General features: G+C 45.4%; 1 protein-coding gene across 1 annotated transcript in view; it reads left to right on the top strand.

Annotated features, from left to right (window-relative positions):
* Window positions 1–1,269: 1,269 nt before the first annotated feature.
* The window catches only part of tbc1d30 (TBC1 domain family, member 30), a gene marked incomplete at its 5' end in the record, with an annotated part of 53,124 nt that continues 31,362 nt past the window's right edge, over window positions 1,270–23,031 (top strand). The window contains 2 exons of the mRNA XM_083632274.1: window positions 1,270–1,807; window positions 11,848–12,012. Of these exons, the coding sequence (XP_083488400.1) occupies window positions 1,270–1,807; window positions 11,848–12,012 (703 nt within the window). The remainder of the gene's footprint in view (window positions 1,808–11,847; window positions 12,013–23,031) is intronic.

The raw sequence follows: 23,031 nt of genomic DNA on the forward strand, positions 1-23,031 counted from the left end.
TCAAACATGTAGGCTATGACCAAATGTATATTGTAGGCCTACTATTGTGCATTTTCCTGACAGGAACAAATAAAAATGAAATTAAATAGTGCTTTCATTTCAATATCCTGATTTTGAAGGAATAATGTCTGATAGACAAGCAAAATTGAAAATGCCACTTCATATCAAAAAGGTTGGACCCATAACTGGATGACCATAAGTGCTACGCTTTTGGCCCCAGACTACAGTAGCCTACATTAGCCTACATCAGATCGGCAATATGGTCCCGATCTGACCCCCTAAAAGGAGGAAAACACAAGCCACTCGCCGTTGACTTCAATGTAAAATAGTGGTAGGCCTACAAAAGAAATCGATACATTTTTTTTTTAATTTAGTTTAGAAATGACGCAAAGACACCATGATGACAATATAGCCTATTACAACTCTGGATTTATTTTTTGATTTTGCTCCAACTGAAATGTTTTATGGTCACTCATCATGATTACGTAGGTCACAGGTTAGCTTGGTTCCAGGCTTAAAACTAGTTATAAGGATTTTTCAAAATGTCTATGGAGAAATGAATGGGGGACTCTCTTCCGGGGCAAGAAATGTCACGTGACTGTTCAGCTTTATAGGGTCCCATTATAAACTGCCAAGTCAACAAGGGATTAAATAAATCCATATTACTAGTATCAACTAGTGTTAGTTTGTTAGGGTTATAAATAGCCTAATACATTATTAAAATGTTAAATTTTCTTAATTCAGACCAGTGGCTGAAATAGCCTGCTGTAGAGCAACTTGTTTTATTCTTTCCCAAGAGGTGGCGGATTGGTCCACAATAGTTTTGGTTCTGCTCTGATTGGTCAATCTAATTGAAGGATTGAAAGATTGAAAGGCAGTATTAATATTGACAAATCCCAAATAAGAAGAAGAAGAAAGAATGTACCCACTCTTCCGACGCGCACTTGCGCACAGGTGCCGCACCTGTATGGGCCAGAAGAATGTTGAGCAGAAGTTTGTGAGTGGGCTGGACCACTTCAGGCCTGCTGCAGGGGAGGAGGGAAGCGTCTGGAGCTTTCAGGAAGGAAACTAAACCTCCAGACAGCTGGGCTCTCCCTCCCGGGTAAGGAATGGACTGCTCCCGGAACTCTATCCTCCTCCAGACGAGACAGACGCGCAGGCAGCAGGGCAAACTTTTTATGCGCTTTACTGAATAATTGACAACTGACAACTAGAAGAACAATAATACGATCAGACGCGGCAGTTTCAGGCACTTTAGCCTCAATGAAAATGGCGTCGCAGGTGACATTAACCGGCAATGAACTTTTGGAAATTGACATATGCGACAACAGCGGTGTGCGTTCCATGCAAGACGAGAGTGGGGTTTTTGTCCACTCAGTCCCGTCTCCCCAGGACGGTTTTTCGGGGTTCCAACAGTGGAGCTCGCCCGAGTCTGGCTCCATCTCTACTGCCGAGTTACTGAATGACACATCATCACCTCCCGGACAGCAGGAGGTCCCCAACGGGCACGGCGCTGCACCTGGCACCATTACTGCCACCCAAAGGAGCAACAGGAGCGACTCTGACTCCGAGTTCCAAGCAGGTGAAATGAGATGTGCGCGTACTTCCATAGTGGACTGCCTGTTGATTGAGCTGTACGACACGTACAGCGGCGGCCACAGGAGGAACGTGGACAGCTGGGACAGCTCGACCGAGGCCTCCAGCTCTGACGCCTTCCTGGGCCGCAGCAACACCGGCTCCAGCTTCCTGCAGGAGCTGCAGGAGAAGCACACCAGGAGGCACCAGATGAACTACTTGGCTCAGAAAGGTGTGTGTGTGTGTGTGTGTGTGTGTGTGTGTGTGTGTGTGTGTGTGTGTGTGTGTGTGTGTGTGTGTGTGTGTGTGTGTGTGTGTGTGTGTGTGTGTGTGTGTGTGTGTGTGTGTGTGTGTGTGTGTGTGTGTGTGTGAGTGATGACTCAGGACGCATAACAGCACTTATTTCAATAAAAATGCAGCATTTAGAATTGGTTTGTTATTCCATCACTAGAAGGCAGTGTTAACAGGAACGTATAGCAGAGGGTCCCATCTGTTTACCCACCATTTAAGTGGCAGAGGAGAGAGACAGAATTCTTTAACATAAAATCATAGGCACCTACATCAATTAAGTGTAAGTAGCCTATCAAACTGAATGGTGAAAAATATAATTTTGGTTTATGTAGCCATGGCCATTTTTTCCCTTCTTTTTTTTTAGCATTTTGCCTTTAGATAGGACAGTAGGCAGACAGGACATGTGGGGAGAGAGGGGATGACATGTGGCAAAGGCTCACGGGTTGCATTCGAACCCGGGTTGGCGGCACTAAAGGACTACGCGTGCTACCACGTGAGCCACCGGGATGCCCCACTTCGGCGTTTCTTTGCCTTATATAAGACGAATCAGCGTGACATCACGACACCCAGATAAGCCACCCGGAACCTCAGCAGTTAACTAGTATGAGTTGTGCCAAAGCCAAACAAACGTTAATATCTCAAAAACTATACATCACATAGCTTATAGTTTGACATTCTGAGAGAGAGCAGAAGTAGCTCAAGGGTTTGATGTAGCCTATAATGTATGTCGTGTTAAAGTTGTGTGAACTGTCTGAATTTAGTAAAAAAGCACAGCCTGCTAGCGTGAGACACTCAAGGCTGGCTCCATAGGGTCCCATTATAAGCTGCCCTTTGTTTACCAATGCTGATCCCTTGTATTGTGACCTCTGTGGTCATAGTTTGCACACCTTTGAATTTACCACTACATCACATACAGTGTTTCCCCTAGAAAAAATGCCAGGCCTGGAGGGATTCCGAAACGTACCCCGACCGCAATGGTGGGTTCCCTCGCTGGCGACGCTAAACTTTTAGCTAACCTGTTCGCATCTACAGTATGTTCGCAATGGCATCCCAAGTATCATCATACGATTATGGGATGCAATGCGAACAGTTGTATTATGGGATGTGCGTTTCCCAGGCAACGACACACGTTGACACGTTTTCGAACAGTGCTGCACGCTGGCACGATGCTCCTAAAAGCATGCTTATTGTTTTGAATGGTTTGGCTGCGGCATCTTCTATTACTGTAAACACTGTCAACACAATTGTTGTATTGTAATAATATGCCATAAAGGTTTATTGAAATTTTGGGGGGAGCATTTTTTTTTTTTTTGGTGCATTTCCTCTTCTGGCCTGGCGGGGGCGTCGTTCTCCAGGCCTGTAGAATGGTAGGACAAAAACTGACATAGCCTCTTAACCAATTAAAACAGCCCTAATTATCTTGAAGTCATTTCCCCTATATTTGATGGTGAACACTGGAGGACAAGAAAACATGCAGGAAACGGAGGGGAAATGGAATGATATTCAAGATTTTTATTGTCACTCCGTAGTACAAGTATCACGTGTGAAATTCTTGTGCTGTGAACTCCGTTTACAACATAGTACAAATATAACAGGGCATATGAGTGCAAAAACAACAAGAGACACAACAAGCAAAGCAATAAGGCAGTAGAGTGATAAGACAAGTCCGAGACAGTGGCATATTCACTGCACATAGGTGCACATGTCATGTGCATACTTTGGACGTACGTAGACATTTTAAATTCGACGTATTTGACGTACAGGTGCAAATAGCAATAGCATATACCTAATTAAACATACAATTAAACATTAGACATACATAATGGTAGCATCTACAGTGCGGTACAGTACAGCTACTACACTATTTGTGTATGTTAAGGAGTCTCGTGGCCTGCGGGAAGAAACTGTCCCTCAAGCGATTTGTGCGTGCTTTTGGGACCCTGTATCTCCTCCCTGAGGGTAACAGGGAGAACAGGCTGTTGTGGGGATGGTTTGTGTCTTTGATGATCTTCAGGGACCTCCTGAGGCACCGCTGGTTATATAGTTCCTGCAGTTCAGGCTTTCAATGGTGCCTCTGTAGAAGTCCCTAAGGATTTCTGGCCTTAGCCCAAATTATGAGAGCCAGAGGCAGAGATGGACTTAACATCACAGTGTTGAGGCAGAGCTGGACTTAACATTGCAGTGTTGTGAATACAAAATGTAGCTTAGTGTGATTTGCTGAGCTGGATGGCCCATTATGAATTCAATAGGATGGGTCTGTAATGTGCCTTGTGGTTGATCCAAAGCTATGGAGACAGTTTTACAAGTAGGCCCACAGGAGGATTTACTGTAATCAGATGAGGGCAAAATGCCACATGTGTGTTTCACATACACACAGACTGACAAGTGTGCTTAAAACTCATTTACTACTTGTCAAACAGTGTGGCCTCAGTGACAGTCTTGAATGGTACCAAAGACGATGGGATTTCAAGCAAGACAGCCCAACTACAACTCACTTCCTGTCATTTTGTCACGTGGGTTTTGCCCATGGTTTTCCACGGACACGGCCACTTAGGAGACTTTCGGCAGGTCTATTGGAGTCAAGTGACAATTTATGAGACTTGCTGCTACCATTTGTTAGAATTGGCGGAGCCTGCGGTGACCCATCTATAGTAATATAATATCTATGATGGTATGTTATTGTGACTGAGCCATTGTTTCCTCTGTTCCTGTGGCATCCTTCAGTAAACAAGGATTATTTACAGCCTGTGTGTGTGGAGTAGGGATGAAACGATAACCGGTTTGAATGATAACATGATCAAATTCCTTATGATAACATGCGCTTTGAAAAACACGGTAAATACTGTCCATCATCAACCAAAGTTGACAACCGTCTCCCAGATGCAGATGCGCATTGGAGAAATGATTTCAGTGAGTGTATCAATCATTAAGGGGTCTTGAGTTTTCAATATAAAACTTGGTGAAATGATTTCTGTGAATGTCTTCAATTTTCAATTTCAGCACATTTTGTGATAATCATGATAACCGTGATAATGTTTGGTCACGATAATCGTGATATGAAATTTTCATATCGTTTCATCTCTAGTGTGGAGTGTTTGCCCTGTATGGCTGGGTTGGTTCAGGTCAGGACAGTTAGAAGACTCGGTCGAGTGAGGGTGCTTTCTCACTGGGCACGATTGCTTTCGTTCCGTTCCGCTCCCGGGCACGATTGCCTCCCCTCTCCCCCGCAGGTCAGCTTTCACATTACAACATTTCTTAATCTCGGTTGGCATTCACATTTGCAAGTATTCCGTCCTCAGGCACACCAAAGCGTTCCCCAGACCACCTTTTCAAGTGGACCCTGTCACGGAACGGAACGCAACGTTCACACTCATCAAGCATTCTGGAACTGGGTTCAATTTGGGGACAAGTGTGCTCGGGAACAGTACCGGGTTGCCAGTGTGAAAGCACCCTTAAACAAGGCAGTGTATTGTTGTGCTGATGCAGGATGAGAAGGTTCAAGGCTGCTGGTTCTGGAATAGCCAGGGATGGGTATCATTTGTTTTTTCCCCGATACCGGTGCTAAAACGAAACTTTTAAAACAGTACCGGTGCCTTAACGGTGCCTGAACCAATACTTTTTCAAATTTAAAGTGGATTTAAGGTGTGTTTTTAAGAGGATTTCAAGATGTGTGCTCCAAACGATAATGTTAGTGAAGGTGTGTGTGCAGCGCAGATGCTAGGCACACACGCATCACACGCTGTGCGTACAACAAGGCACAAGTGCCGTGACGGGCATCATCCCAGGCAAGAATTATACCACGGTCAAGCAGACTGTTTGGTGGTAATGCCCCTTCTAAAATGAACTATCCACACAGCCAGTTGCCCTTAAAAGAAAGTTGTGGATCTCCTCGTTTAAAACGACATGTGACGCAGTGAAGACACAAACTGACGTTTCCCTCAGTGTAGCCTGCACGAGGCGTGTAGGGAGCGTGGCAAAATAGCAGACGCTGTGAAGCGATTAGGGGACATAGCGGTGTTAACCTGGGTTACAGTTATGTTATCATGTGTTACTGGACATGAAATTAACTTTGCAAACTGAGCCATCAAACTGCTGTATCACACTGCAGCACTTAATTTCTCTCATTTAGAACATTTATTTTGTAGAAAGAAAAGGGACTGAAAAATGATTTTCAGAAGGTTTTTTGCCTTTTATAGTTAGTTCTATAGTGTGATATACTGTTATTTCATAGTTCTTGTTTTCTATTTGTAAGATTGATAATGAAAAATTTTATATTTCTTCAGTTTAAAAAAATCTTGCATTTGTGTGTTTTTCTTGGGAGGAGGGGGCAGTACCACATAGCAATTATGCTTCAGGTACCCAAATGGCGGATATTTCACTCAGCAGCTCGGACGGGCATGGTACCTAAATGAGGCACCTACATGCAAATCTGCGTTGCAATTCGGTACCGGTAGTACCGGTTGTAAGGGTACCGGTACCATAGTGGTGCCGGGTTTCAGTACCCAACCTTAGTCTGGAATCATTCTGATAAGGCCGCAGGCAAAGAAGAGTGAATTTAGTCTTTTCTAATGTGTTCATTCACAGCTTCATTGCAAATAAGGAAAGATATACTTGATAATTGTTCAGCAGGATGGCATATAGTGAGTAGAGAGACTGTCCTACCTACCAGCAACACAGAGAGGAGGGTTCGGTGGTCATAGGTCTTCTGGTTTTTGGTTACGGTTTGCCTGCCCTGCAGCATGGAAAACCAATTATAATGACTGTGCTATTCTGATCTGAGCTAATGGCACTTGGAGTAGAGACGTCACCATTTAATCCAAGCTATATAATGATCAGATTTTACAGCACTTTGCCTGGAATAGATCATATATGAGACAGAGCTGAATAAATACACGTAATAAGTAACATGTGATGTGTTTCTGAGACATGAAGTGGGAGACAGAAACTGTGTCTGTTTTATATCAAGTGTGTGTGTTTGTGTGTGTGTGTGTGTGTGTGTGTGTGTGTGTGTGTGTGTGTGTGTGTGTGTGTGTGTGTGTGTGTGTGTGTGTGTGTGTATCCCTTCATTAAGTTTCATTTGAACATCCGGGAGGTGGCAGTAAAAGGTACTCCCACTACTCCTAGCGACTTGAAGAAGAATTCAGTTTTTTTTAACGCCCCAGACTTTATTTCCAGCTCTAAATATGATGTTTAAGTCACCCAGACAACTTCTGTTTGATTAGCAGCAGTAGAAACGATAATCAGTTTGACCTGATGGTGCGACCTGCGATCAGGTATATAACGAGGAAAACAGGGCATGTGAAATGCCTGTATTTATGTCTTGTAAATAGCTTATTTTCTGACTCACAGCGGGTCATAATGAACGAGATGAGAGAGATTGAACGTACGTCCGGCTGCCGGTGTTGCACAGCCTGCTCTGTTTGTTGTCCGTCACATAGGTTCCCCGGCTGCTGCATGTAATCCATATATGACGCTACTCCATATGGGCGGCCACTGAATTCAAATAATCATCTATATTCTCTAAAACAGATAAATATCATCAGTGCATACGAGGGATCAGCCGAGCAGCATTTTGGTAAACAAACCGCGTCACTGGGTGGCAACAGCAATGGAACCCTATGGAGCCTGAGTTTGAGCGTCTGACTCTAGCCGGCTGACCGTGTTTACAATTTAAAAACTGCGACAGTTCACACAACTTTAACACGACATGCATATACATCAAACTCTTGAGCTAATTCTGCTCTCACTCAGAATGTCAAAATATAAGCGATGTGATGTATACTTTTTGAGATATTAACGTTTGTTTGGCACAACTCATACTAGTTACTGTAACTGCCACGGGGTTACGCATTTTTGGGTGGCAGTGACGTCACGCTGATTCGTCCTATATCATGCTAAGCTATATAACAGCTAACTACCCGGATGTACTATTTCTTCTTCTTCTTCTGTTTGGTTTTACGGTGGAACAGAAGAAGAAGTGGCTCTGGTCACTATAACTCTGGAGCTCTCTCTCTCTCTATGGCTCTGACCTCTATCACTCTGGAGCTCTCTCTCTCTCTCTCTATGGCTCTGACCTCTATAACTCTGGAGCCCTCTCTCTCTCTATGACTCTGACCTCTATAACTCTGGAGCTCTCTCTCTCTCTATGGCTCTGACCTCTATCACTCTGGAGCTCCCTCTCTCTCTCTATGGCTCTGACGTCTATCACTCTGGAGCTCCCTCTCTCTCTCTCTATGGCTCTGACCTCTATAACTCTGGAGCTCTCTCTCTCTCTCTCTATGGCTCTGACCTCTATCACTCTGGAGCTCCCTCTCTCTCTCTCTATGACTCTGACCTCTATAACTCTGGAGCTCTCTCTCTCTCTCTCTATGGCTCTGACCTCTATCACTCTGGAGCTCCCTCTCTCTCTCTCTATGGCTCTGACCTCTATCACTCTGGAGCTCCCTCTCTCTCTCTCTATGACTCTGACCTCTATAACTCTGGAGCTCTCTCTCTCTCTCTCTATGGCTCTGACCTCTATCACTCTGGAGCTCCCTCTCTCTCTCTATGGCTCTGACCTCTATCACTCTGGAGCTCTCCCTCTCTATGGCTCTGACCTCTATAACTCTGGAGCTCTCTCTCTCTCTCTCTATGACTCTGACCTCTATAACTCTGGAGCTCTCTCTCTCTCTCTCTATGGCTCTGACCTCTATCACTCTGGAGCTCCCTCTCTCTCTCTATGGCTCTGACCTCTATCACTCTGGAGCTCTCTCTCTCTCTATGGCTCTGACCTCTATCACTCTGGAGCTCTCTCTCTCTCTCTCTATGGCTCTGACCTCTATCACTCTGGAGCTCTCTCTCTCTCTCTATGGCTCTGACCTCTATCACTCTGGAGCTCTCTCTCTCTCTATGGCTCTGACCTCTATCACTCTGGAGCTCTCTCTCTTTCTATGGCTCTGACCTCTATCACTCTGGATCTCTCTCTCTCTCTATGACTCTGACCTCTATAACTCTGGAGCTCTCTCTCTCTCTATGGCTCTGACCTCTATCACTCTGGAGCTCTCTCTCTCTCTCTCTATGGCTCTGACCTCTATCACTCTGGAGCTCTCTCTCTCTCTCTATGGCTCTGACCTCTATCACTCTGGAGCTCTCTCTCTCTCTATGGCTCTGACCTCTATCACTCTGGAGCTCTCTCTCTTTCTATGGCTCTGACCTCTATCACTCTGGAGCTCTCTCTCTCTCTCTATGGCTCTGGCCACTATAACTCTGGAGCTCTCTCTCTTTCTATGGCTCTGACCTCTATCACTCTGGAGCTCTCTCTCTCTCTCTATGGCTCTGGCCACTATAACTCTGGAGCTCTCTCTCTCTCTATGGCTCTGACCTCTATCACTCTGGAGCTCTCTCTCTCTCTCTCTCTCTCTATGGCTCTGACCTCTATCACTCTGGAGCTCCCTCTCTCTCTATGGCTCTGACCTCTATCACTCTGGAGCTCTCTCTCTATGGCTCTGACCTCTATCACTCTGGAGCTCTCTCTCTCTATGGCTCTGACCTCTATCACTCTGGAGGTCCCTCTCTCTCTATGGCTCTGACCTCTATCACTCTGGAGCTCCCTCTCTCTCTATGGCTCTGGTCACTATAACTCTGGAGCTCTCTCTCTCTCTCTCTATGGCTCTGACCTCTATCACTCTGGAGCTCTCTCTCTCTCTCTCTCTATGGCTCTGACCTCTATCACTCTGGAGCTCCCTCTCTCTCTATGGCTCTGACCTCTATCACTCTGGAGCTCCCTCTCTCTCTATGGCTCTGACCTCTATCACTCTGGAGGTCCCTCTCTCTCTATGGCTCTGACCTCTATAACTCTGGAGCTCTCTCTCTCTCTATGGCTCTGACCTCTATCACTCTGGAGCTCCCTCTCTCTCTATGGCTCTGACCTCTATCACTCTGGAGCTCCCTCTCTCTCTATGGCTCTGACCTCTATCACTCTGGAGCTCTCTCTCTCTATGGCTCTGACCTCTATCACTCTGGAGGTCCCTCTCTCTCTATGGCTCTGACCTCTATAACTCTGGAGCTCTCTCTCTCTCTATGGCTCTGACCTCTATAACTCTGGAGCTCTCTCTCTCTCTCTATGGCTCTGACCTCTATCACTCTGGAGCTCTCTCTCTCTCTCTATGGCTCTGACCTCTATAACTCTGGAGCTCTCTCTCTCTCTCTCTATGGCTCTGACCTCTATAACTCTGGAGCTCTCTCTCTCTCTCTATGGCTCTGACCTCTATAACTCTGGAGCTCTCTCTCTCTATGGCTCTGACCTCTATCACTCTGGAGCTCTCTCTCTCTCTCTATGGCTCTGACCTCTATAACTCTGGAGCTCTCTCTCTCTCTCTATGGCTCTGACCTCTATCACTCTGGAGCTCCCTCTCTCTCTATGGCTCTGACCTCTATAACTCTGGAGCTCCCTCTCTCTCTATGGCTCTGACCTCTATCACTCTGGAGCTCCCTCTCTCTCTATGGCTCTGACCTCTATCACTCTGGAGCTCTCTCTCTCTCTCTCTATGGCTCTGACCTCTATAACTCTGGAGCTCTCTCTCTCTCTCTATGGCTCTGACCTCTATCACTCTGGAGCTCCCTCTCTCTCTATGGCTCTGACCTCTATCACTCTGGAGCTCCCTCTCTATGGCTCTGACCTCTATCACTCTGGAGCTCTCTCTCTCTCTCTATGGCTCTGACCTCTATCACTCTGGAGCTCTCTCTCTCTCTATGAGTGCGTTTACATGCAGACAATAAACAGTTTATTAGCAGGTTTCTGGAGTTACCTGATTATTCAAATGGTCATGTAAACAGCATAAACCGATAAGCTTTATCCGTTTATGGCCTTTATCAGGTTATGAATAAACCGATAAACATACCTAGGTTTTTGGCCAATAACCTGTCTTTTGAGTGCATGTATACAGCGTATCAGGTTTCTTGTGGGTTTTTACATCTGCGCATGTACAAGTTGCATGTAAAAAGTTGAATTACCGCCGCCTTCTGGAGAGAAAGCCGACTAATGACTGAATCATGTAAACCCGGGTTTTTCCTATTGTCGGATTATTAAAGTGCATGTAAACGCAGAAATCAGATTATTGCCATAAACTGATTACTCACAGTTATCAGTTTATTGGTGTGCATGTAAACGCACTCTATGGCTCTGACCTCTATAACTCTGGAGCTCTCTCTCTCTCTATGGCTCTGACCTCTATAACTCTGGATCTCTCTCTCTCTCTATGGCTCTGACCTCTATAACTCTGGATCTCTCTCTCTCTCTATGGCTCTGACCTCTATAACTCTGGAGCTCTCTCTCTCTCTATGGCTCTGACCTCTATAACTCTGGAGCTCCCTCTCTCTCTCTCTGGCTCTGGCCACTATAACTCTGGAGCTCCCTCTCTCTCTATGGCTCTGACCTCTATAACTCTAGAGCTCCCTCTCTCTCTATGGCTCTGACCACTATAACTCTGGGTCTGGACTCGCTCGTGAACGCAAGCAGACATGAGCACATGACCTTGGGCTGCACATCACACAAGTGAAATCAGCAGCAGCTTACATTCAAATGAATGAGCGGCCATTTTCTATATCCATCTTTTTATACATCCATGCTCATATACCCCACCGGCTTCCCACAATTGGCCATGCAGACACGGCCAAATGTATCATGAACGTCTGACCAAGCCAGAGTAGCGCTACCGGGAATTGAACCTGGGTCTCTACGGTCGTCGGTGAGTGCTTTTACCTCTACACTACCCATCAAGGTCAAAGTTTGAAATAATCGTGATATTGATTTGAAGTCATTTTGCCCGGCCCTATTAGGTAGCAGCTTAAAAAACAACATGACCAAACCAGGAAGGAAGAAAACATTTTGGTCATGGAAACTTAAGTTATGAAAAGTCATTGAAAAGTCATGGTTTCTTTTCACCGTGGTGGTAACCCTCATAAACTCTTAACCCCCAATATATATTGTGTGTGTGTTTCCAGCCCCCGAGGAGCTGCTTTCAATCATCCAGGAAGTGAAATACCGCACAGGCCTGCAGTCGGCCAAGCTCCTCCGCCAGCTGAAGAGGCGAGACCGGCTTTACCACAAACTGCAGAAGAACTATGACATCATCACCGCGTGCCTTCAAGCCGTCTCACAAAAACGACGTAAGAATACAGCTCTTGTTTTGCATGATGCCGAACAAGACGAGTTTTGCATGATGCCTAACAAGATAGGTAGGTTTAAGCAGATGCCTGCTAACCACCAGGAGTGCTGCAGGTGTCCCACAGGTGCTCATGGAGGAAACAAATAAAGGAAACATAAACATTAGAACCACAAATATGTTTTCGTGACATGTAAAAATCCAGGTCCTGGGGGTGCCCCCGGTGGCTCACCTGGTAGAACGCGTACCATTAACATTAAGTCAGTCCTTTGCGCAGCCGCCCGGGGTTCGACTTGTCCTCCCCTCTCTCCCTCCCTGCTTTCCTGTCGCTGTCTAGCACACACTCTCCTATCAAATAAAGGCAAAATGCTTTTTTAATCGAGAGGATTAAAACATTAAAAAACACCTACATGCCTTCATCAGAGCAACTTTCAAACCCATGTGGGTGCGTGCGTGGGTTGGATTTTCTTTTATACTACAAAAACATATTTGTGGCTATTCCTTTCATTCCAATAACCAGTACTGATTGTCTCCGAAAAAGAGGCAGCTCACACAACTGCCGCTGCTTGTGTTCAAATTATGCGTCACCTCGGCACAAACTTCCATATAGGCGTGTTTAAGCCCAAAATGATTCACAGGTGTGATCATGTCCATCCCCCTTAAAAGCCACAGCGTTACGTCTGTGACAGCAGCTTCCCCCTCGCTGAGTGGGCAAGCAGAGGGACCGGGGGAGAGAGAGAAAAGAGATGGGGGGGGAGAGAATTGGAGGATGAACCAGTTCGGATTCAATATAGATAAACCATTAGAAACTGTCTATTGACTAAAATGTAAATTTACTCCTGTCAGCCTACATTTCTGTCCACAAAAATGCTAAATCTTTTTAGTCTAGTTTTTTTTAAGTTCATGGTGTCTAGGTTAGTTTTGTCAATCAACTACGTCTCTCAATATACAATATACGTCACGCCATCAACAACGTGGACTGGCGGGGGGGAGATGTCACTTGTGCGTAGTCTGATTTATTTATTCTGATTTATAACTTATAGTGCCACAGTTGTACCACAAACTCACTTTCTTGACTTGCAAAGTGATCTTTTACATTGACAAACATGATATGTGTAGCCCATGGCACAATTCAAACGGGATCAAAAAAGTATCATCTCTCGCCGTTCACCAGTCACCACCATTCATATTTCTTCAGATGCTGGTGCAGAGAGAAAGGCAGGGAGTGACGTTCACTTTGGCTCTCTATACTTCTGTTCTAAGTTATGTGCATGATCAAAGCGACCCCCCCCCAAAAAACACAAACAAACAACAAAGAAAAAACTGTCTCATGAAAGGATTTTAGTTTGTGGGACGGACTCTACATCAGAGTACTGAAGCTCAGTGTGCTATATAGGACCTCATTCTAGTCATCATATTACATGCCATATGAACAGTACTGACTAAATCTAATATGCAATTGGCTAAGTGGGTGGGCGGTGTCTGTCTGATTCTCAGTCACGATTTGTGACGGAAGTCACTCGGCCAGTTGGGTGTGGGTGCTGGGTGTGTGTGTTGAATGCATTTGCAATTGCCCAACTGTGATGTCACTTGAGCAACGGATCTTTATCTAATATACAATTGTCTAAGTGGGTGGTCTCTGTCAGTCATGAAAGTGATGGAAGTGACATCATCAGTGAGGTGGGTAGCGCTGTAAAGTCGTGTCACGGAAGTGACATCACTTCGTCGATGGCGCACAGTGGCACGGGGACACGTTTGCCCAACTGTGAATTGCCCAACTGTGATGTCACTCGGGCAGTGGTGATGTCATGACTGTATACTATACTGACTGAATTTCCATAAAAGACATTCTAGTTATATTGCATGCCATATGAACAGTAAGTACTTACTGATGAAATTGACATAAAAGACAGCGACCTAGACCCTCCCAAACTATGCAGACTGTGAGGGACCCTATCCCCAACCTCCCTGGCCTCCTGATCCAAAGCTGCTCCTGAATATTCTCATTTAATACAGTGCTGTTGCGTAAGAGACTATTGGAAAGGGTAATTTTTCCAGGGAGAAGATTATGGATTAAGCCTCGTCCTAGAATAATATGCATGTAATTAAACTCTGGACTAAACTAATGAGGAACCTGATGGGAATTCCTTTTTAGGAATTGGGACTAGCTAGGCTCAATCCATGCTATGAACACGTCCAGGGTCCAGTTTTTGTAGTCGACCATTGTCAAACTCCTCGCAGATGTGTGTGTGTTCACTAAAGAATACCAATGATCCAGCAAAGAGCAAAGTAATTGACAGAATGTAGGTAGGTGTGCATGTGACATTTTTATTTTCTTTTCATCTCTTCTTTTCTGTCAACATGCAGCATAGAGATGAACAAGGAGGTAGGGCAGCATACACTTCAGCACTGTTGCACTGATTTTACACAATGTTTTATGCAAATACAATGTCAGTATCGAATCACTAGTTACTGTATATCTGACCATCGTCATGGCTGCTGATAAATAACATGTTATAAAACGGGTTCGTCAAATCAAGCCACCTGGTTGGTTCATAGCCGCGGTATATTAATTCATTGAGCATCCTTCAGAACCAGAACCACATGTCACTTAAACGGCTTCTTCCCTACGGCTGTTTGTCTCCTCAACAAGCCTCAGTAGAGAGTATCACTCTACGTCTGAGAAGGCTGTTTGTCTCCTCAACAAGCCTCAGTAGAGAGTATCACTCTACGTCTGAGAAGGACGTTCAAGCACCACTGCTGACCGGTTCCAGTTACCAACTAGTTGTTAACGACTCTCAAAACGCCACTGAATGACTCAAACTGACTGTAGCTTGTTAACATGTCACGTTTCTTTTCTTTCAATGGTAAAACCCGTTTTGAAATCCGTTGCTCGGTTGTTGAGATAAATGTGTTTTACAACTACCAAATTTCCTAGCTGAACTGGAGATAGCCTGTGTTGCTAGCTACTACATTGCAGAGCAACGGCCTCAGTCTGTGCAGGCAGCCAGGAGGGACTATTTTATTTGGCACATGAGTATTTATGAGCTGCGAGCAGCAGCTCTATAAGGCGCTCTGTCTGTTGGTCCACAAAAAGTTCACCAGCACTTAGCGGGTACAGTTTTCACCCTAGGAGGCTGACAGTTGGTATGGAGGTCAAAAGTTTGTGTGCATTTGTGTTCATGCCAATTGCCTAAAAGGGGGCAACTTTCGAAATGCAGGGTGACAGAGGCAGACTAGGGTGGGCTGCTCCTACCATCCTGCATTTTGGAAATCTGCATATGCGGTCGCGGCTATTGCAAATTCACGCTTGTTTATTAATAAAAACTTTAATTGGAGTGTCTATTACTTTCATACTGCCATACTTGGTAAGCGTTTTATAAAAGCAATAGCTCACTGTCTTCAGGCCGTGATATATGGTCATTATGTCACAGATAAGGGGGTTGTCACCCTCCGCTTCGCTTCAGTGTTGGGCCAATCACACCCCTTATCTGTGATATAATGTCCATATTCCACGGCCTGAAGTGAGCTATTGCTTAAGTAAATTATGACTTTGAATTATACCATGAGGATTTACATTAGTTGGATAAACTATTTTAGAAATCTGTTTTTTATAGATATGGATACATATTGTTAAATTAGCTCAGATTTATTTTCCATGCAGGAGCGCTTTATGGTAAATCAGAATCTCATGCATTATTTATTCTGTTTGCAAACATCATTTTCTGCGTTTCATTGTGCATTCTTCTGCAGGTGATTTGGTGAAGTTGGTATCTATTTGATTCTAAGTCAGTGTTTGTTAAATGTGGGGCTCACAGCAGGTTACAGGACTGTGTCTGTGGTGGATCCCTGAGTAATCAGTCATTTGGATTGAAAAGGGGGTATTTGTAATAAAAACCATGCACTTTATTAGGTGCACTATGCAAAGAGTTCACTAGAGGCACTACAGTGTCTGTAGTTTACCACGAATGTGAGGCTGGCCTGCCTCCTGTTTCACCAAATTAGTAAGTATGAATTTGATGATGTATGCGGATGTCAGTGCACTTTGTTGAATCCATGCCTCAAAGAATTCAGCCCATTCTGGAGGTAAAAGAGCCTTTTGCACAGTCTGTATCTTTTTCTCATATCCCTCTGCAACTCTTCTGCTGCTCCTCAGTTCATTTGCAAAAACATATCTCCAGTTGTATTTATTATTTTTTACGACAGCCTATTCATGGATTTGATTTTTATTCAATAACATTAAATGAAATAAATTGACATAATTAAAACAATTTCACCTAATAATTTTCACATAAATCACACTTTTTTTTTGCACTTCTCCAGGGAGTATCAAACAGGTGTTTATTAATTTTAAGAATGTGTTTTGTTTTCTTTTGTTTTCTTTGTGATTGGTATAATAAGGAAAACCAATAAGGGATAATGGCAAATTATTTGGATTCACCTCACCTGTGTCCTATTTTCAACATCCTCCAAACAGTGATTATCAAGGACAAAAGTTGATGACATTTGTAGTGGCATGCTGTTTGCTAAAATGGTTACTGTTATCTTCTGTTTTTCATTCACCTGTCAACAAGGAAATAATCTTTACACACATACGGTATAATGATAGCCTCTATACAGTGGTTCTCAGACTATTTCTTTTCTTTATTATTTTTTTCAGATGCCCCCACCCCCACCATTTTTCTCCCAAATTGTACTTGGCCAATTTCCCCCTGCTGCTACCCTCGCGTCACCAGCCTCTTCCCGAGGAGACGAGGTTGGTTCCCATTACACTTGAATTACACCTCTCAGCGTGGTTCCAGCATAGACCCCGCCCAGCTTCAGCGGAACCAGAATTGTAAACCGGATATGTGCCCCATTTTTATCGTTCCCCGTTGAAACGCCGATTTGAGTTGTGTAGGCTAACTAGTCGCTGCCATATTGTATCGTTTTGTTTTAAAACATTTATGTACCATGTACATTTTTAGCTTCACGGAAGGTTTTTCTGGCACACACGGATTCGGGTTCCTGCCAGGTTCCTGCCATTGCGCAATGGTCATGCCCCCAGGTCCAGAAACCTCACTAATGGCTCCAGACTACCCTGCTGCCCCGGTCGCTGCTCCACCCTCTGCCGATCTGGAGAGAGCCGTAGACTAGCACCATGCTTCCTCCAAGACATGCGCAGTTGCCAGCCTCTTCTTTTCACATGACAGCTGGAGCTTCACGGGTAGGACGTAGAATGTGGGACATTTTCAGGTCAAGATCGCCTAAAACTGACACAGATTAGACCACAGACCCCCATAAGATTTTGTCCCAGGGTCCCCCATCTGATACAATGTTATATATTTTATTACAGAAAGTGTATGAAACCAATCTATGACCAAAATACAGTAGTCATACATTGTCATTTTGTTATTTATAAATGGAATTATAGTGAAAATAAAGGATCCCCATTTTTGCTGGGGACCCCCTGGAACCCCCTCAAGGACTCAGACCGCTCTTTGAGAACCACAGCGTATTGTATTCTATTATGTTCTGTTCTCCTATATCCTCCTCTCTTTCCTCTCCTCTTCTCTTATCCCTTCCCATTCGTCTCCTAATTTTAATTTCTCCTCTCATTACTCTCCCTGTTTATTTATCTCTCCTCGTCTGCAATCCACCATTACCTCATCCCCCTCTCTCTCCCTCCCCGCACGTATCTCCATCCTACCGCATCCCTCCTCCATCCACGCTGCGCCGCTCCTCCCGTGACGTCACACCGGAGGAGGATGCAGAGCTGTGCACTTGTGCAGCAGCAGAAATCCTGATGTCATCCTTAGCTGTTTGACGCGTTTATAGCCTACCACATTATTATTTAGATGTAGGCCTGGATATGGCTGTCTCCTGCACGTTATTCTATTCTACCGCTGACTGATAGAGGGATTTGTCTGAATGGAATTCCGCGGAAATCAAGCCATCAACGGAAGAGATGGAAAAGATCCGATCATCAGCTTGATCGATTGAACCTGTACTGTCTTGGAGGAGGGCATTCGGGAGGGAGGGGGGGGTGTTATAGCCTATACAGCCGCGTCGGGATGGAGGCGTCACCTGCCAGGAAGCCGTGAAGGAACATATTTATCATTCAAGCGAGGACAGATGCCAGGAAGAGACGACGATGAGATGATTGAGTGCATGGTCCAACAGATCCATCATCAGCGATGAGGCAGGAGCGGGGCGCCGGGGCCGGGCGGAGGCCTCCCCGGGCCGGGGTGAAGCCCTTGCGGCAGCAGGGAGCGGGAGGGGTCGGTAACATCATCAGCAGCGTGCTGAGGAAGCGCAACGGCATCTCCAGGAGCGCGCCCCGGCTGCTCTGCACCCTGGAGCCAGGTGACCAACAACAGCGTGCCATCTCAACACTCACAATCCCGTTTACGGCTAGACATAAGGAGTCGATTTCTGGGAAATTTAGTGGAGCGATGAGTGCCGACTATTATTTTTGTCTGTGATCAATTACACGTATAGGCTATGGCTTCCTGCTGCTGTATATAGCCATACATACTTATCTTTCACGTTATTTTCCTTCAATACATTAGCCTACATTTTCATATTTCATAGGCCGTTTAAACTTTTTTCCTATATTTAATTTTTGGTAGCCTATTTGTAAGCCAAATTAATTTAATTGTTTTTGTTTGTATCAATTAGTTTCACTGCTGCTATTTTCACACCCTCAATGCCATACCCTGCTTTCATTCATACGTTCTATTCCTATAGCCTACTTTCTATTGAAAAGCTGCATGTTTACATGGATCTCTTCTGCTATTATGTTCCTTTGTTTTATTATGTTAGGCTACTTTGCTGCTGCAATGACCGAATGTCCATGAATGTCCATATAGCCTACATCATTCGATCATCATACCACTAGATCATATCATCAGGTTAACCTGAGTCACAAAAATATCAGCTTATACATGTAGGGAACATTGGTCCCCTCACTGAGCCAAAGTTCTAAAAAAAAGTTGTAAAACAAAAAATCATGGTCCTTCTATTCTGATAGTTTGATGACCTCATCTATCACATTGACCAAATAATATCTTGGCAATCATCAATCATTAGGTATATTAGATGATAGGCCATACAGATGCATGAGACTTTATTGCTATAGGGTGAAACAAACCAGGATAACATTAGGCCTATGTGAAAGGTATAGCATTATGTTGTTTCTGAAATGCCATTGTCCCCCCCTATAGAGTTTCACATTTATTAATTATAGTGCGTGGGTTTGACAAGGTAGACTTCTACCACTGTGGTGCTGCGTCATAAAACAGACCGTAAACAACTGTCTATTGGCCTGTAGTGCTGAAATGAATGAACACCGTTTCCTCACAAGTGGAGTGTTTTGGTTCGGGCTGCTCTGTCTTTGTTTGGGTCCCAGTTTTGTTGACTGTTTTCAGTCCTTAGGATTCAGGGAGAGTGATTTACAAATGAAAATATTAGCAATAGGACAGAATACACAAGAACAAATGCACTGAAGAGTAAAAACAGAGGTCAGACCATATAGGAGGATGCCACATCATCTTGTTGGGGTTGTCTATGCACTGCATGCGGAGTTGCACTGACAACACTCCATTGCTCAAATGTTTGATTGCTGATGCTCAGTGATTTGTAAAGTGTGTAAAGGTAATGACTAAAACCGTATAGGCTATCTCAAGAAAATGCCTAATCTTGTCTGTAGCCTATAGGGTTCTCAACCGTTTTCCTGTGACTGGCCCCAAATAAGATGCATGCACATAAAGCCCACATGGACCTTTATTTGGTACGATTTTGTCCCATGCATTTTTCTTTGTAGAATGTAGCCTAATTTATCAAAGTTTTTAGGCAGGGGCTAAATAATAATCCTATTAATGTCTACATAGGGTTTACTACTCTGTATGTTGTAGGCTATACTTTGACATTAATAGGATTATTATTTAGCCCCTGCCTAAAAACTTTGATAAACGTTTTTATATCCCACTGCATCATTGCATTAAGATTTTGTTTTTGTGTTTATGTATTGAATTTGAGAACAATGTAGACTAATGTGGGGAGATAGCAGTGAGAGTCACACCTATACGATCCCAATAGTCTTTCCATACATCATCTATATTTCAAATGAGTTAAATTAGGCTATAGGGCCTATAGTAGTTTTTAAATTGTTGATCATTTTGATGGGGCACCGCTGGAACTCATCAAGGGCCCCTACCTACGTTTCCCCCCCCGGACCACATTTTGAGAAACAGAAGTGGCACTGTCAGTAGTAGTAGCCTACCACGATAGCCTTCACAGCCCTACGCGTGCATGTAGGCTACAGCGGCGCGGTGTGTGTGACAGGGAAGTGGGAGGGCTTTCCGTGTTAATCCTCTCCCAAAGCGGCCGAGAATAAGCAGCCAAAGCTCGGGCCAGAGAATGGCGCAGGAGACGGACGACGCAGGTAGACACGCATTTTGTCTTCTATGAAGGAAGGAGTTTGACTGTAACGTTACATAAACCAACCGAGATTTGTCAGAGTGTTGGTGTGATGATCGGCTGCTGACGGGGATCACGGTGGGATAGATGGTCAGAGAGGGGGAGGGGGAGAGAGAGAGAAATGGCCGCAGCTGTTCTGTGTTGACCAGCTACAGCCAGAGAGATGTCAGGACTTTCCCTCTCAACTAGTTGAGATCAAAGTTTAATTCGCGTTCGGTCCTTGATTCCTTTGATGTTTTAACCCACTGTTCTAAATGTGCCATGAAGAAGTTTGTGCGTGGCGTGTGTGTGTGCCAGAGAGATGTTACTGAAAAGCGTTTTCAGCACCACGCGGAAAAGGACAGCGATTCTTCCCCAAAGCGTCGCAAACGGTCTCAAAGTTCAAAGCTAATTTCATTTTCACAACGCAAGTTTTCTGTTATTGGTGCTGAGATTTTGTGGCGGCTAGCATCATCTTCTTGGAGAGGCTAAATCGCTACCCCCCCCCCCTTTATCCATCCCTCAATCGAGCAGATTATACATTATTATGACCCGGGTGTCCTCATTCTTCTCCAGATTTGGGATAATGCTGTCGCTGCTGGAGAAGTAGGGTAAACCCTGCAACACTAATTTTATCCAGCAAAAATCCTGATGAGGTCCATTTTCATTGTATTGTAACGCGGGGAGATGGACTTGGGGAATTGGGGAGGAGTGGGAAGGACGTTACTGTGTTCGGAGGTTCTGTTGGAGGGAGGTGTGTCCGTACGGGTATTGGCCGGATAGGAACGGGGTTGGAAAGACGGGGAAGAGTTAGAGTGTGACTCCAGGATGTTGTGAACGGTCTGACAGGAGAGCCTGTTCACTACGTTAGCTGCTGAACTGGAAGTGAGCTGATAGAAGCGGGTCTGACGCTAACGACAGCTACCGGCCAGCTGTCACGTTCGCCCGGCACACCTCCAACTCCGGGGTTAGACTGTACGCTGCGGCAGGTATTAAATACGCTCGGCTGAGCTAAAGTGAATGTCTGTCTCCTGCCTACTTTCTGCTAGCTTGTTAGCCACACCGCAATGCTACATTGGTGCCAGAAGTGTGGATTTTTTACACACGTCGCCTGTGGCTAACAGAAAGCAGATAAGGAGGAGGGAGTGTTAAAGAATAACGAACATTTAAGAAGAAAGAAAGAAAAGAGAGGAAGAAAAAGAAAGTATCAGTAAATTGGAGGAGAAAGAACGAGGCGTGATTTTTCTTTTCCCTGGCCACGCAACCAGTGGCTGAGAGAGGGTGAAAGAGGAAGAAGGAAATAAAATAAAATAAAATAAAATAAAAAATAAATAAAAAAAATAAAAACGAAGATAATAAATATAAGCAAAGAGAAGAAGAGGAGATAGAAGAGGAGAGAAGAAAGCATGGCGGGATATGGAGTACCGTCATCTGTTCAACCAGAACCCAGAGTGAAGCTGCTGGATGCATCACGGCCGGCTGGCCTGGAGCGGGGTGAAGAGGAGGAATGGACGGAGGAGCTACGTGCAGAGGGGTGGAGTGTGGAGGTAGGGGAGCGGAGAGGAGCTTCTCGAGCGAATGATAACGGGGATGCAGAGAATGGACATGAGGGGGGTATGTTTGGACATTCGGGGGGGGTGAGATATGGTGCGGGGGGGAGGCCTGGCGGCTTTAATATTCACAGCACACCCGTGCAGCCTGTGTTTTATAGCCCGGTTGTTAGCCGAGCTGGGGGCCCTGAGACTGTCAATATGAGCTACACCGTTCCTCCGCCTAACCAGCCTGCCTGTTCCCACAACGGGCAGACAGACAACACTACGATGTTGACTAGTGCATTCACCAGTGCGCTGGCGGGGGCTCTGGCCGGGATAATTCCGGCCACCGCCGCAGCGCCCTATCGGGGGGGGGACACAGTGAGAGTGGGTCGTTATGATGGTGGTCCGGGGTGGGAGACATACTGGACACAATTCCGGCTCATAGCCAGGGCTAACCGGTGGAGCGAGGCTGAGAGCGCGGTTCAGTTGGCTGCAGCCCTGGAGGGGGAGGGGAGACGGGTCCTGTTGGATCTCTCTGAGACGGAGTTGGCCAACCCCCAGGCAATAGCGAAGGCAATAGAGCGACAGTTTGGGGAGCCTACATCCAAATCTGCTGCCCGCCAACAGTTCAACGAGAGGAGACGCGGGGATGGAGAGAGGCTGGGCGTGTATGCAGCTGATCTACGCCACCTGGCCCGTAAGGCATTCCCAGAGTTCAGCGAGGAACACCGTTTCATCCTAGCCAAAGAGGCTTTTATCAGTGGACTGACCCCTGACAGACTGCGGGAGCAGGTTCGCCTCAGCAACCCTCTCTCGTGGGATAGCGCATTGGAGCGCGCACAGGAAGTGGAGCAGGTACTCACTGAAGGACGGGTTAGGAGACCCCAGCAGTTGCCCCCACCTAGACCCCCTGCACAGGCACGGTTCCCTAAAAGCCTCAGGACGGACGGAGAATCACAGTTTTTCCCTGCTAGACCCCCTGCACAGGCACGGTTCCCTCAAGCCCTCAGGACGGACGGAGAATCACTGTTTCCCCCAGCTAGACCCTC

This window comes from Poromitra crassiceps (assembly GCF_964638095.1).
Source record: "Poromitra crassiceps genome assembly, chromosome: 2".
Lineage (NCBI taxonomy): Eukaryota > Metazoa > Chordata > Actinopteri > Beryciformes > Melamphaidae > Poromitra > Poromitra crassiceps.